Raw genomic sequence first — 14,134 nt, 5'->3', positions numbered from 1 at the left:
AAATCCCAAAAGATCTGACATAATAATCTGAAAAGGGACATCTATGTTCATAATTCAAGAGTAAGCTGAAAAAATGCCTAATTTATGTGAGGATTTATATAAAAAGTAGGGGGAAAAAATGTGAAGCTTGTGGACTCATACTTCTCAGTTGAAAAGATCTCCCTTTATAAGTTTATAATTTATTTCAGAATTAAAAGCATTAAAATAAAATTTGAATCTATTTCATTGATGCCTATCAGGAAATTATAAAAATAGTTAGCTAAAAACCTTTCACCAATATAATAAAATTCTCTGAGAGGCAAAGAAATCAGATGGCTGTGTAAGCCTCCAGATTCTCCACACAGGCCTTACTGGCTCAAGCCTGATTTATTTTCCAGTGTAACTCCAAATACAGAACACCAAAACTTACCTTGAGAAGCAGCTTTTCATGTTGCATGTTATCAGAATCATATGGTTTTTTTCTCACACTTTCTACATCCAAATAGAGCTGTTTATAACCAGATATCTGTAGTAAGCATGCCTTCATACAGATTTTAAAACTGAAAATGATAAAAGTTATTATTTTAAAAAAAAACTTTTTATTTTGAAAAGTTATTATTATAAAAAAAATTTTTTATCACAATAAAGTAATGCCTTCCATAGCTTGTGGTTCATATGTCTATTTAGAAAGCATTCCCTAGCTTTTGGTTTAATACAAGAAGCATCGAGAGCCTCTGTAAACACAAAACATTATACAAAGTATCATGCAAGATGTGACAGAACAGGGCCTACAAAGAGGGCAAGACAGGTAGGAAAGGCAAACTTCCAAAACTGCAAACTTTGTAAATCCTTGATTCGTTCACTTCTTTCCATGTTTTCTCTGGGCAATCTCATGTGTTCCCCAATCTTCATTGTGAGACACTACCAGCAGACCTAATTTTCCAAGGATACAGCAACACACAATGCCGTGACAGGTTCTCCCCGTGCTTCCAAACACAACAGCTCATCCTCCCTGAAGAAGCATGCTCTTTCTCAACTCTAAATCCATTAGTGGAATCACTAAGCACTAGTTCCCCAAGCTAGAACGCTCCAAGTTCTGACCTTCCTCTCCATCAACAATACATCAAAAGGTCCCTGAGCCCTTATCCTTTCTAGCTCTGAAATGTCCCTCAAAGCCCTCATCATATATATCCATTTACCCTGGTGTATTTATGGCTTCATCATCTCTTGCCTGAATGACTCAGTTTCCTGACTGTTCTGTCTTTATTCCTTCTACCAGCCTCCCACTTCTTCAAGTTTACCCTTCATCTTCCTAAAATACATATCTGATAATGTAGCTTGTTTGCTTAAAAAAAAAAAAAAATCAGAGGACAATATCTAAATCTCTCGGTGTGGCATGCGAGCCTCCTTGCAATATATCTCTGATCTTACACTCCACTCACTTCTCCAACCTCTGCTCTGCGCCTCAACGCTCCGGCTACAGAGGACTCCCTGTCATTCCCAGATACTCAAGGACTCTGTGTCTTGTTGGCACCTTCCTCTGCACGGAATGTCCTCCCCTACCCATTCAACAAGGTCCAGCTCAAACGTTACCTCTTCTGTGGACTTATCGTCACAGTTCTCTCCTGTACCCTCCCCTGCTTCAGCCCAAATAAATTACTCCTTCCTCAATATTTACAAAGAAAATACCAAATGAAGAAAAGCTTGCTAAATATTTACTATCTCAATATACTTGTGCTGGGAACACAGAAATGTAATAAGTCAAGTCCTCTTATGGAACTCAGAATTTATTTGGGGAAGAACAAGAGCAAATCAATGACTACAGTACAATGGGTTAAATGTATGATAGAGGACCTTCCTGGAGGAGGACAGAAGAACTGAATTTTGAAGGACAAGAAGGACACAGGAGTCATTATTTAAATTTGGGAAAGTAATGGTAAGTTACCTTAGAGAAGGCAGATGATAAACTGGCAATAGTACTGGACTGGGAACCCAGAGATATAGGTTTTAGTCCTGCTTCCATCACTCACCTCTCTGGACCTCACTTCCTCATCTAGTGAAGTGAAAGGGTTGAATTAGATGATCTCCACAAACCCTTCAGCTCTAACGTTTCACAACTGTGTGAGATCTGCAGCCTCACAGGATGTAAGCATACGATAAATGAGAACACCGTAAAAACACATACCTGGCATCCTTCTCGGGGTTAATATTCTTTTCCTTCATTATGTCTACTACACATCTGTCCACTTCACTCTGAACAACAAGTGTCGCTTTCTGTAAGACCTATTTGTGTGAAACAAAGCTGAATGAGAAAAATCCCCTATTGCTGAAAAAGAACAGTATGTTTTGAGGTATTTAGTCAGCTTCATAATGCGTGTATTAAGATGCAAAACCAAATGAAACCGAATTTGTTTCAAATTTTCAGTAGGGCTAAAATCATACATACATAAAATAGAAGAAAAGCAGCATGATGTATTAGATGACGTCTTCCTTAACTGAGAATCAAGAGGTTCTAAGCCAATGAGTTCTTAGCAAATAAGCTCCCACCATAGTATGCTTATGAAGCAAATACTTTTTATAAAATTCTAAAATTACATAATAAAAATATATGTACAAAATTTTAATGCAGAAGGAAAAAAGTTTAAATTTTAAATGCAGAAGAGCAAAAAGAAGAAAAGTCAAATAATCTTGTCAATCCTACCACCAGAGATAGCCACTGGTAACAGATTAGCAGATATCCTTCCAGTCTTTTTTCTATGCATATAAAACAGATTTCTTAAATAATATGTCTTATAAATGTCCACTGGATCCTTCCTCTCAAGAAATAAGCAAGTTCAGGCCTTCTTTACCCTTAGAAGGTTACTTTAACTCTTATCCCTCTTTAAGCTACTATCAAAATTCCATCTGATATTCCTTATACTCCAGACAAAATAATCTAATCATACTTGGAGTTATGCTTCTGCATATCCTGGGCCTTTCTTCTGGAATGATCCTTTTTCCCAGTCTCTAGACATATCAATTCTTCCCATTGCTAAGCTAGCTCACATACCAGATCCAGGAAGCCTTCCCTGATTCTATTCAAGCGGAAGTAACCTCTCCTCTCTTGGAATCCGCATAATAATGTACCTGTAACCTTTCTAAGACTCTTATCACTTTCTATAGTATAGTTATTTTTATATATTAAGTGGAAAATTCTCTGAGGACAGAGACTGTATCTAACTCATTTTTTCATATCCTGTATAGAAGAGATAACAGACATATAATTATCGAACGGAGATATTTGACAGATGAAAACCTTAAGAAAGGCAACTGTTTCAGTAAAAGTCATGTACAGCTATTCCATTACTTTTCTTTAAATTGAGGTTAATTTAAATACAATGAAAGGAGTGGATGTTACATATTCAGTTTGACCAGTTTTGACAAATGCATATACCCAAATAATCCACATCCCTATCAAAATATAGAACATTTCCATCACTGCAGAAAGTTCCCTCATACCCCTTCCCAATCAATCCCTCCCCCAACAAGCACCCACTGTTCTGCTTTCTATCACCATAACTTTGTGGTGTGCATATAAATGGAATCATAAAGTATGTACTCTTCTGTCTGCCTTCTTTTGCTCAGTAACGTTTCTAGAATTCATCCACATTCTTGCTTTCGTCAGTAATTTGTTCCTTCCAATTGTTGAGTAGTATTCCATTGTATGAATACACCTCAATTTGCTTACTTATTCTCCCGGTGATGGGTATTTCCATTGCTTCCAATTTTAGACTACTATGAATAATATTTTTTATCTTTGTGAAGTGACTATTCGAGGCTTTTGTCCTTTTAAAAATTGTGTTGTCTTTTTATTACTGAGTTCTAAAAGTTCTTTACGAGATATAAGTCCCTAATCAGATATATGTGCTGCAAATATTCTGTCTTGCCAATTCATTTCTTAAAGGTGTCTCTGATAAGTAGTTTTTATTTTGATGCAGTCTAATTTTTCTATTTTTTATTTAAATGGTAACACTGTGTCCTCTCTAAAAGACATTTTTGCTTAACCCATGGTAGAAGATGTATATTCTCCTATGCTTTCTTTTTTTTTTTTTTTTTTCCGGTACGCGGGCCTCTCATTGTTGTGGCCTCTCCCGGTGCGGAGCACAGGCTCCGGAAGCGCAGGCTCAGCGGCCATGGCTCACGGGCCCAGCCGCTCCGCGGCATGTGGGATCTTCCCAGACCGGAGCACGAACCCGTGTCCCCTGCATCGGCAGGCGGACTCTCAACCACTGCGCCACCAGGGAAGCCCTCTCCTATGCTTTCTTTGAGAAGCCTTAACGTTTTGGTTTAAACATAGCTCTAAAGTCCATATCAAATTAATTTTCACATGTAGAGGGAGATAGGAGCCTCCCCTCCCCCAATTTGGATATCCAGTTGTTCCAGCACTATTTATTGGTTTTCCAATACTTTCCTGTCCTCATTGAATTGCTTTAGCATCCTTGTTAAAAAATTATGTATGGTCTATTTCTGTTCTCTCATCTGTTATATTTATCTATTTGCCTAGAAAGTCTTTAAGTCAGTATAAATCTTCTAACTTGGTTCTTTTAGAAGATTATCTGGGCTATACTAGTTTCCTTAAAATTCTGTATAAACTTTAAACGAACTTGCCACTCCCTTCACAAATAGCTTCCTGAGGGCTTCCCTGGTGGCGCAGTGGTTGCGAGTCCGCCTGCCGATGCAGGGGACGTGGGTTCGCGCCCCGGTCCGGGAGGATCCCACATGCCGCGGAGCTGCTGGGCCCGTGAGCCATGGCCGCTGAACCTGCGCGTCTGGAGCCTGTGCTCCGCAACGGAAGAGGCCACAACAGTGAGAGGCCCACATACCGCAAAAAAAAAAAAAAAAAAAAAATGCTTGCTGGGATTCTGATTGGAATTGCATTGAATCCATAGGTCGGTTTGGGGATCAGCATCTTAAGAATACTGACTCTTCCAATTGATGAACACAGTATATCTTTCCATTTTAAGTTTTCTCAGGAAAAGGAGTCGTAATGCGGACGTGTTGCATAGCTTTCGTTATATTTATCCCCTGAGTATTTTACGTTTCTGGATGCTACTGTAAGTGGAACTGTTCTTTTTTTGTTTTCCAAAAGTTTGCTCTTAACATACGGGGACATACTGTGTCCTACGACATTGCTAAATTCATTTATCAATAATGCTGGTTAATTTTATAGATTTCTTAGGATTTTCTATACTCACAAACTATGTCATCTGTTAATAAAGACAGTTTCTTTTCAATCATTATGTCTTAGATTTCTTTTCCTTCCCTTACTACACTGCCTAGGACCTTTAGCACAATGCCGAACAAAAGGAGAGTAAACATCCTTGCCTTGTTCCCAACTGAGTGTGGAGAGCATTCAATAATTCAGTGTTGTATACCTATCATGCTAGCTGCAGGGTTTTCATAGATGGCCTTTAATAGGAGGAGGAAGTTCCTTTTACTCCTAGTTAGTTGAGTGTTTCTGACCATGAATGGGTATTGAGCTCTGCCAAAACAGTTTTACAGTATCTACTCAAATGACCTTCTTTTTCTAATTTACTTTGTTAATGTGGTAAGTTACATTCATTGATTTTGAAAATGTAGTCATGACATATTCTTTTTATATATTACTGGGATCAATTTGCTAATGAAGAATTTTTGTATCTATATTCAGGAAGGATATTGGTTTGTAATTTTCATTTATACAGTGTCCTTGTCTGGTTTTAATATCAGGATTATACTGGCCTCATAAAATGTGTTTCTTTCTACTTGACTTTCTAGGAGCTTATGTAATAGCAGTATTATTTTTTCTTCTTAAACGTTTGGTAAGAGTTCACTAGTGAAGCTAATATTGGAAGATTTTTTTGTGCAAAATGTTTAAATTACAGATTCCATTTATTAGGTATATGGCTATTTCAATTGTTTTATTTCTTTGTGTTAGTTTTGCTAAACTGTGTTTTTCAAGCACTTTGTCTCTTTCATCTAAGCTATAGACTTCACTGGCATCAAGTTGTCCATAGCATCTCCTTATACTTTAGTGACTATGGGCTGTGGTGATGCCCCCTCTACCATTCCTGATATGGGCAATTTGGGCTTTCTCTCTTTCTTGATCAGTGTTCCTAGAGGGCTATTAATATTACTAATTTTTTCAAAGAATCAACTTTTGAGCTTGGTGGTATTTCCTATTTTTATCTGTTTACTATTTTGTTAATTGTTTCTTATTTTCATTATATCCTTTCTTTTATTTATTTTGGGTTTAATTTTCTCTCTTCTAGTTTCTTAAGGTATAAGCATAGCTCACTGATTTCAGGCCTTTAAAAACTGCTTTGGGTGTACTCCACAAATTCTGATATGTTGTGTTTTCATTACCATTCACTTCAATTCTCTTTCTAAATTTCCCTTGTGAGTACTTCTGTGATCCATGGGTTACTCAGATTCTTAATTTCCAGATATTTGGGGATTTTCTAGATGTTATACTTATTTCTTTTTTTTAAAATTAATTTATTTTATTAATTTATTTTTTTGGCTGCTTTGGGTCTTCATTGCTGCGCGCGGGCTTTCTCTAGTTGCGGCAAGTGGGGGCTACTCTTCGTTGTGGTGCATGGGCTTCTCATTGCAGTGGCTTCTCTTGTTGTAGAGCACAGACTCTAGGCACGTGGGCTCCAGTAGTTGTGGCACGTGGGCTCCAGTAGTTGTGGCAAGTGGGCTCAGTAGTTGTGGCTTGCGGGCTCTAGAGCACAGGCTCAGTAATTGTGGCACACGGGCTTAGCTGCTCCGTGGCATGTGAGATCTTCCCAGACCAGAGACCGAACCTGTGTCCCCTGCATTGGCAGTTGGATTCTTAACCACTGCACCACCAGGGAAGTCCTCTTATTTCTAACTTAATGCTGTTGGAGACAGAAAACATACTCTGTATGCATTCAGCCCTCTGAAACTTACTGAGACTTAAAAGACCCAGTATATGATATATCTATATGACTGTTCCATGTGTACTTGGGAATATGTATTTTGCATTTGTTGGGTGTAGCACTCTATAAATGTCAATTAGGTCAAGATGGTTAATCGTATTGTTCAAATTGTATAGAGCCTTCCGATTTTTTTTTTCTTGTTGTACTATCATTTATTGAGAGAATGCAGTAAAGTTTCCAGCTACAATTGTGGGTTCATACATTTCTCCATCTAGCTGTGTCTATTTTGGCTTCAAGTATTTGGCAGCTTTGTTAATAAGTGTATACACATTTAATACTGTTATGTTTTCTTGATAAATTAGCCGTTTTATCATTACCAAAAAAAAAAAGATTTAGTCTCCAGTAACACTCCAGGTTTATATTTTCTAAAAGAAAGCTACAAAAGCTTTTTTATGCTTATTGTTTGCACGGTATACGCTTTTACTTTCTATTTGTTTGTGACTTTATGTTTCGAGTATGCTTCTTGAAATAACATTCAGTTAGTTGGGTCTTGCTTTTTTATCCATCTGTCAATCTCTGTCTTATTCTCTAAACTTTTGGTAGATCTTTGGTTCCTAATCAAAAACAAAATAACAGCTGGATGGAGGAGAAATATAACCCATTACATTTTCTAAGTTCTCATGTATCACAACATTGTCTAAGTTCTCATGGAGCTCATGAAGGTATATTCAATACTGGAATATACAGGACTTAAAGAATTTCTTAGGTCAGCAATTCTAAAACTTTCTCTTTTAACCTAAAACTACGTAAGTATACAAAGACCCTTTTCCCAATGATGTTTACTTTAGAGCTAAAGAAAAAGTAGGTGATAATAAACAACAAGAAAGCAACATATACAAATCACTTATCATATATTTTGTAAGAAAATAATATATGCTTATGCATATGATTTTATTACAAAATAACATTCAATAAACATAAAAGTAATCTAGTCTTTTTTTATTATACCTACCTTGATGGTAAGTTATAAATTATATGACTAGCCAAATTATATTTATAGCCAACAAACATCAACAGTGAGTTTCACCATGCAAGCAAATCTGGGGAAATTATATATACATTTGTGTTAGTGTAACCACAGAGTGTGAATGTTTCATTTTTGAACCACAATGCTTATGTGGTTATATACTTAAAGTCTAATTTTGGAAAATTAGAGACCAAAAGATATGCAAATGTGCATTACTATACCATCAATGCACAGACAAGTAAACTGATGCTATAAAACTAATTTATCATTCAATAGCTAGAATGTTATCACTACTATTTAAGAGCTAAGACAGCAGCTCTAACCAAACAACAGCCAATCAAAAACATGACTAGACTGACAAAGTGTTCTTTCCCTAAATTTCAAATTTTTCAAATACCCATATATGCATAAGTACAGTGGAGCTCTGCAACATTACCATACATCGAATAGCAGCCAGACCTCTTAGCAGAATACTGAACTAGACTCCTCAAGTGCTAAAAAGGTTTTCATTTTCATTTATAAATCCCGAAGTTTTAGTAATCCTTAATATATAATTGATAAGTGGTTGGTCCTAATGTAAAATACAAGCAAATGAGACTGAATTTTTAACAATCAAGGAAAGAATTTCCACTACAGAACAATTCACAACCCAATAGGACCACACTATCACTGCTTTAGGGAACTGGCCTTAATAGATTAAAATCACTTTTATTCACAGCAATCATTGGTAATGTTAAGTATTTAAATAACTAAGAGGTTTTCATGCATATTTTAAACTTCTAAAAATTTTGTAGTGTATGTTGGTTTAATCCCATCATCACTAACATAATATTAGTGATACCTATCAGGTACTGGGTATTCTCTTAGGCTGCTTTCATTATAATAATATTTCTAATCCTGAAACAACCATGTAGATATTAATACCTCCTTTGACAATGAGAAAATGAGTAACTTGCACAAACAACTAGAAAGTGATACAATCAGAATCTGAACTCAGATTTTTTTCATAGGAATATAAAAGTAGAGCGGGTTAATAGAAATATCACAAAATCAGAATTCAATTTTACTCTACAAAGTAAATGAAATATACAAATGAGACATAATACACACCATAAATTGTATATTTAAACTGATGAGACTTCCTCCATTAGCTTATTGACAAGTTTACCTTAGATTTAAAACCGCAAGAAAGCAAAGCTCCTGTGATTTAATTCCGTAAGTATTTAACTACCCATTTGTTGACTATTCCTTTTTAGTATGCCCTCCAAAACACAATTAGCAATTTATATATTTAGATAATAAATTCATAAGAATACAATTTTTTTTTTTTTGCCGTATGCGGGCCTCTCACTGCCGTGGCCTCTCCCGTTGCGGAGCACAGGCTCCGGACGCGCAGGCCCAGCAGCTCCAGGGCATGTGGGATCCTCCCAGCCAGGGGCACAAACCTGCCTCCCCTGCATCGGCAGGTGGACTCTCAACCACTGCGCCACCAGGGAAGCCCAAGAATACAATTTTAATGTTTACTTTTCAAGTGAACTTTAATTGCCAGTAAATGAGATTAAAGATAATGAACATTTTATTTTCTTTAACTTGTAACCACTACCTTAAAGCCTCCAAACACTTCAGCCCACATTTACCTCTTCCGTCTCTAAATGCCTGATTTTAATTACATTAGATTTCAGTCTTTTTTTTTTTTTATATACCAAAGACACTGGTGGAATGTTGAACATACGGCAATCATTCAAATCTTCGCTCAAGGATTTGACCAAGGCACTAGAGTTCTTAAAAAGTATCATCTTGTGTGCAGTCCTACTTAAGTTTGGGGTAATTTTACCACATATAAAATCCCATAAGTAAATTTTACGATCAAAAATGTCATTACAATCAATTTTGGTAATGATGGTTACACAGACAGATGTGAAAGTGAGTTCCCAGTTCCAGAAACCCTCCAGAGTTTCATCTACAATTTATGATATTGTTACTTTGTGAAATTGCATCCGAAGTTTCAATTAATGGAACTATACGGGTGGATAGGTATAAACAAATTTTTAGAACGAGCAACTTGTTAACTTTCTAGATCCCTACAGTCTCATTTAAAAAAAAGAATATTAATCACTTTATAGGATTCTAAACAAAGGGGTAGGACTCTAGACTCTTCTCTCCTCCCCGGTATTCATTCACGTATATGAGTTATTCCCAAATTGACCACTCATAAATAAAAGACTAACTAAATCAGTAAAGCACCTATTTTATAGGTCACTCTCCAAAACTTAACAGATATGCTTGCAATATTCAGCAGTGTCCATTTTCTTTCCAGCATGAATCAGTAACTCATATTAATATCACTAGACAGTAGCAAATCAACAATTTTTGACCCTATATTCTCGATCCACATTGTACATCATGACCAAATACAAACATATATACGGATATCTAAAACAGAGATAGATGCACACACAGATAACTAAAATTAAATTTTCATGAAACCATATTTAACCTTACTACGACCGCTGTTTTCTAATTATTTTCTATTCCATTCCTTTTGTTGTTGTTGTTTAATGCTGGCTGTGATCTACCATGGGATTTCAAACAATGGTCTACATGTTCCATACTCTAACTTTGCCACACCAAATAATCTATATATAGAGAAAAAATATTGCAAAACACTATAGGGAAGCATGTGGTGGACTGAATTATTGGTCCCTGTTTTTCACTCCTGTGTAATTGAATTATATACCCACATGCTTAACATGGCCTCATGGTGGGCATAATGTATTTTTCCACCCCTTGACTTGGGCTTGGCCATGTAACTTACTTTAGGGATATTAATGGACATGACACAAGAAAACTTAAAATATGCCTCTGTGGCTGGACGTTCAACGATCAACTGTGAGAAGAATATTTCCCAGGTACCTTTTCAACCTAGGTCCCACAATGAGACAACTGCAACAGACCTGAACTTGGCACCAGCTTGAAGAAGAGCTTCCCCAGTTGGCCCACAGACACATGAGCAAGAAATAAATAATGCATTTATTTATAATGCATTTATATAATAAACCTATGCCCTGAGATTTTATAAGTTTGTTACACAGCAGCAACTGACTAATAAACATTATGAGGTATGACTTATTTTGGATCAAAAGGTACATGACCCAGGATTTTCTATAACTATCCAAACCTATCTTAAGGACACAGTCTATTAGAAAGTTTTCCCCCTAAGACCCTGCTTTCCCAAAAGCTAACAAGTTTTGAGGTAAAATAAACAAGCAAAACCTCAGAACAGAAAAAATTATTCAAATACCTTCTTTGTGCATGAGTAGTGCACACAAACACATACACACACAGAAAAAAAAGGTTTTAAAAAATAGAATATTTCTTCTAAGATGGGAAAATTTCACTCAATAATCTTTACAGCAAAGACTCTTCTAGTAGGACATTAAAAATAATTCACTCTAAAATTGAGACATTCTTTTAAAGAAAAAGTATCTCCAAGTTAAGTTGTCTAGAATAATCACCTTGATATGATCCTACCTTATTCTTGGAGTATGTCAAGGAATTTTCTGAAATGAAAAAAAAAAAAAAGAATATTATTACTTAAATGCTGTTTGTGAATTACTCCGCAAATAGTATAAATATCAAGCCAGTAATAAATTACTTTAATAGTTCCAGAAGATATAATTTCTACATGAATAACATAGCAAACATTAAAAAATTTTATCCTTACAGAATGATTCCAAAATTCTCAACCCAACACACATACCAGAGCCAAAGAGGTAAGACCAACCTAATTTCCCCAGAATCATCTGTTTCTGTGCGGGCCCGCAAGTGTCTACTAACTGCTGCAAATTCATCCATGGCTACCTCAGAATAGCTTGGGTTCCAGAAACTCATCTTAAGAATACAGTGAGAGTGCTCTATCCTACCTTTTCATGTGTTAGCCTTATGAAGTAAGCGTTTATATTTGAAGAACTAGCAAACAAAACATACAACAAAGGGGCAAAAAGGAAGACTTTAGATTATCTGGACAACCATTCTCTAACCAGACAAAAAGCAAAACAGCTTTTTCGTTCTTGCTTTCTGCTTCAAGAATCACAAGAACGTTTTTTACTGGTCTATTTACAAATTTTTCTGGCAAATAGTAAACAGTCTCCTTTTCTCAGCAATTTGAAAAATTCAAGAAAAATGTTCTTGCTGCAAAATAAAGTCTTAAAATGTTCTTCCGCCATAATATAAAAAACCAATCAATACTACTAAGAGTTCTTATCAATAGGTACTTTGCTCTTCTCAGAGCAGTCAAAAGGGCAAATCAAAAGAGCAGGCAATAATTTAAGTCAGCTACAAAGTTGTGAAAAATCTAGGGAGGTAATTAAACTTCAATCATCTAGCAGCCCTGAGGCTCACTCTCTCCTTACTCTGCCATTCTTCCCCTGTTATCTTGGCTACCAACACGCACTCCTCAAATCTTACAGGGGTGGATTTCTTAGTTGAAGCACACTTGTTCAACACAAAAGAGGCTGTGGTTAAGTCACGATTTTCCATCTGACACAGTGAACATGAACTGCAGCCCATCCCTGGTCTGCCTCACTCTGGCCAAAGAGAAATGACCTCGATGATATTTCTCACTCATCTGTGTTCTAATTTAAAGCCGTATTTTCAAGTAAGTATTGAAAGCTGATCAATTTTAGAAGGTACTAGAGCAGCACTGTTCAACAGAAATATAATGCAAGCCCAAATGTGAACCACATATGTACCTTAACGTTTTCTAGTAGCCATATTAGAGTAAAAGAAACAGATAAAAGTAATGTTAATATATTTTAACCCAATAGATCCAAAATATTATCATTTCAACATACAATGAATATAAACAATTATTAATGAGATACCTTTACATTCATATAAAGCCTTTGAAATCCAGAGTATATTTCCTAGTTCTGCACATTTAATTCAGACTAATCATATTTCAAGTGTCCAACAGCCACATGTGGCTATTGGCTACAGTATGGGACAGTGCAGATTTTTAGTCTACTAATCTTTCCTAGGGATCACTAGATACCTGTTATTATTCTTTCATGAACTGCATAAGAGATTAAAAGATTGAAGGATGCTGAATATAAAAATGGATCTCCTTCACTGAAGTGAAAATTTCAAAGGGCTTATAGAAGTATAGAGATTTTTCTCTAGAAAGTAGGCTGCAACCATAATCTAAGGTAAAACTGATGAATTTCAGGAGCCAGAGAAGGTAATTCTTTGCACAGATGCAGAACTAAATAATAGTTTCTTTTTCTATAGAATCAGTTTTAGCGCTGGAGATTCAAAGTGAGATTTCAAAGATCATGAAACTGAGATTAAGTGACTTGATCGTGATACACAAGCGCTATTGTCACTATCAGTACTGAGAAAAACATTCAGAGTTAAATTTTTATTCGTTTTTAATTATCCTTTTTCGAAAAACATTACCTATCCTGTGTGTCCTTTGTGCACCTACATAGGTATCAAAAATTCGCTGCAATTCACATTTTCCAGTCATCTGTCGTAAGAGCCATTTCATCCAAAATCGAAAGAAGTGCCCATAGAAGAACTCCCACAAAGAAATAAACATTTTTTCCTGGAGAAGGAAATATATGACAGGTTTAACGACCTTAAATTGGATTTAGAAAAAGAGAAAAAATTAGTGTATCCAACTCATCAAATCCCAAATTATATTAATAGATATAATGTTGTTCCATTGTGTCTATTTTGTAGTAGTGTTTGGGCATCTAAGAAAACAATGCCAGGTGTAATATATACCATTTAGATTAATTAAATGATGCTGGCCAAATGGTTAATTTATCATTTTAAACAATTAACTGTAAAAATCAAACTACTTACTTAGATTCAAGCTCTCAGTTCACTATTTCTTATTCTTTGAGAACAGGGCTCAACAGTTCAACAACAAAAGGACCCCACCTAAAGCAACAATTAAATCAAATATACCATATATCAGAATTGTTTGTATAAAGAGTAAGTCTTCTTAACCCCTGTGGATAATCCCAGTTACAGCTGTCCCACAGTCAGGTGATGGCAGCAAATAAAAACACTACATATGGCTTACAAATGAAGTACACAAACTGAACACGGAATAGATCACACCCTGGCTAATTGTTGATTTTCCATTCAACAGGTGAACGGCAGAAATACTAAGAAGGGTAATAGACTACACCCTCGA

The 14,134-nt window shown here is 35.9% G+C and overlaps 1 protein-coding gene across 3 annotated transcripts in view; it reads right to left on the bottom strand.

The window, feature by feature from the left end:
* Positions 1-14,134, bottom strand: part of ELMOD2 (ELMO domain containing 2) — a 29,019-nt gene that overhangs the window by 14,233 nt on the left and 652 nt on the right. For 2 of the 3 annotated variants that reach the window (XM_033402352.2, XM_033402360.2), the window contains exons 2-6: positions 13,798-13,875; positions 13,387-13,534; positions 11,461-11,489; positions 2,165-2,262; positions 410-539 (exon numbers count right to left, since the gene is read on the bottom strand). In XM_033402352.2, coding sequence (XP_033258243.1) covers positions 410-539; positions 2,165-2,262; positions 11,461-11,489; positions 13,387-13,528 — 399 coding nt within the window. In that variant the 5' untranslated portion in view covers positions 13,529-13,534; positions 13,798-13,875. The remainder of the gene's footprint in view (positions 1-409; positions 540-2,164; positions 2,263-11,460; positions 11,490-13,386; positions 13,535-13,797; positions 13,876-14,134) is intronic. The other variant, XM_004263588.2, reaches the window with a different exon arrangement.

Source organism: Orcinus orca, chromosome 4 (assembly GCF_937001465.1).
Source record: "Orcinus orca chromosome 4, mOrcOrc1.1, whole genome shotgun sequence".
Classification (NCBI taxonomy): domain Eukaryota; kingdom Metazoa; phylum Chordata; class Mammalia; order Artiodactyla; family Delphinidae; genus Orcinus; species Orcinus orca.
The sequence above is the reverse complement of the archived record's forward strand: the minus strand, read 5'-3'. Positions and strand labels throughout refer to the sequence as shown.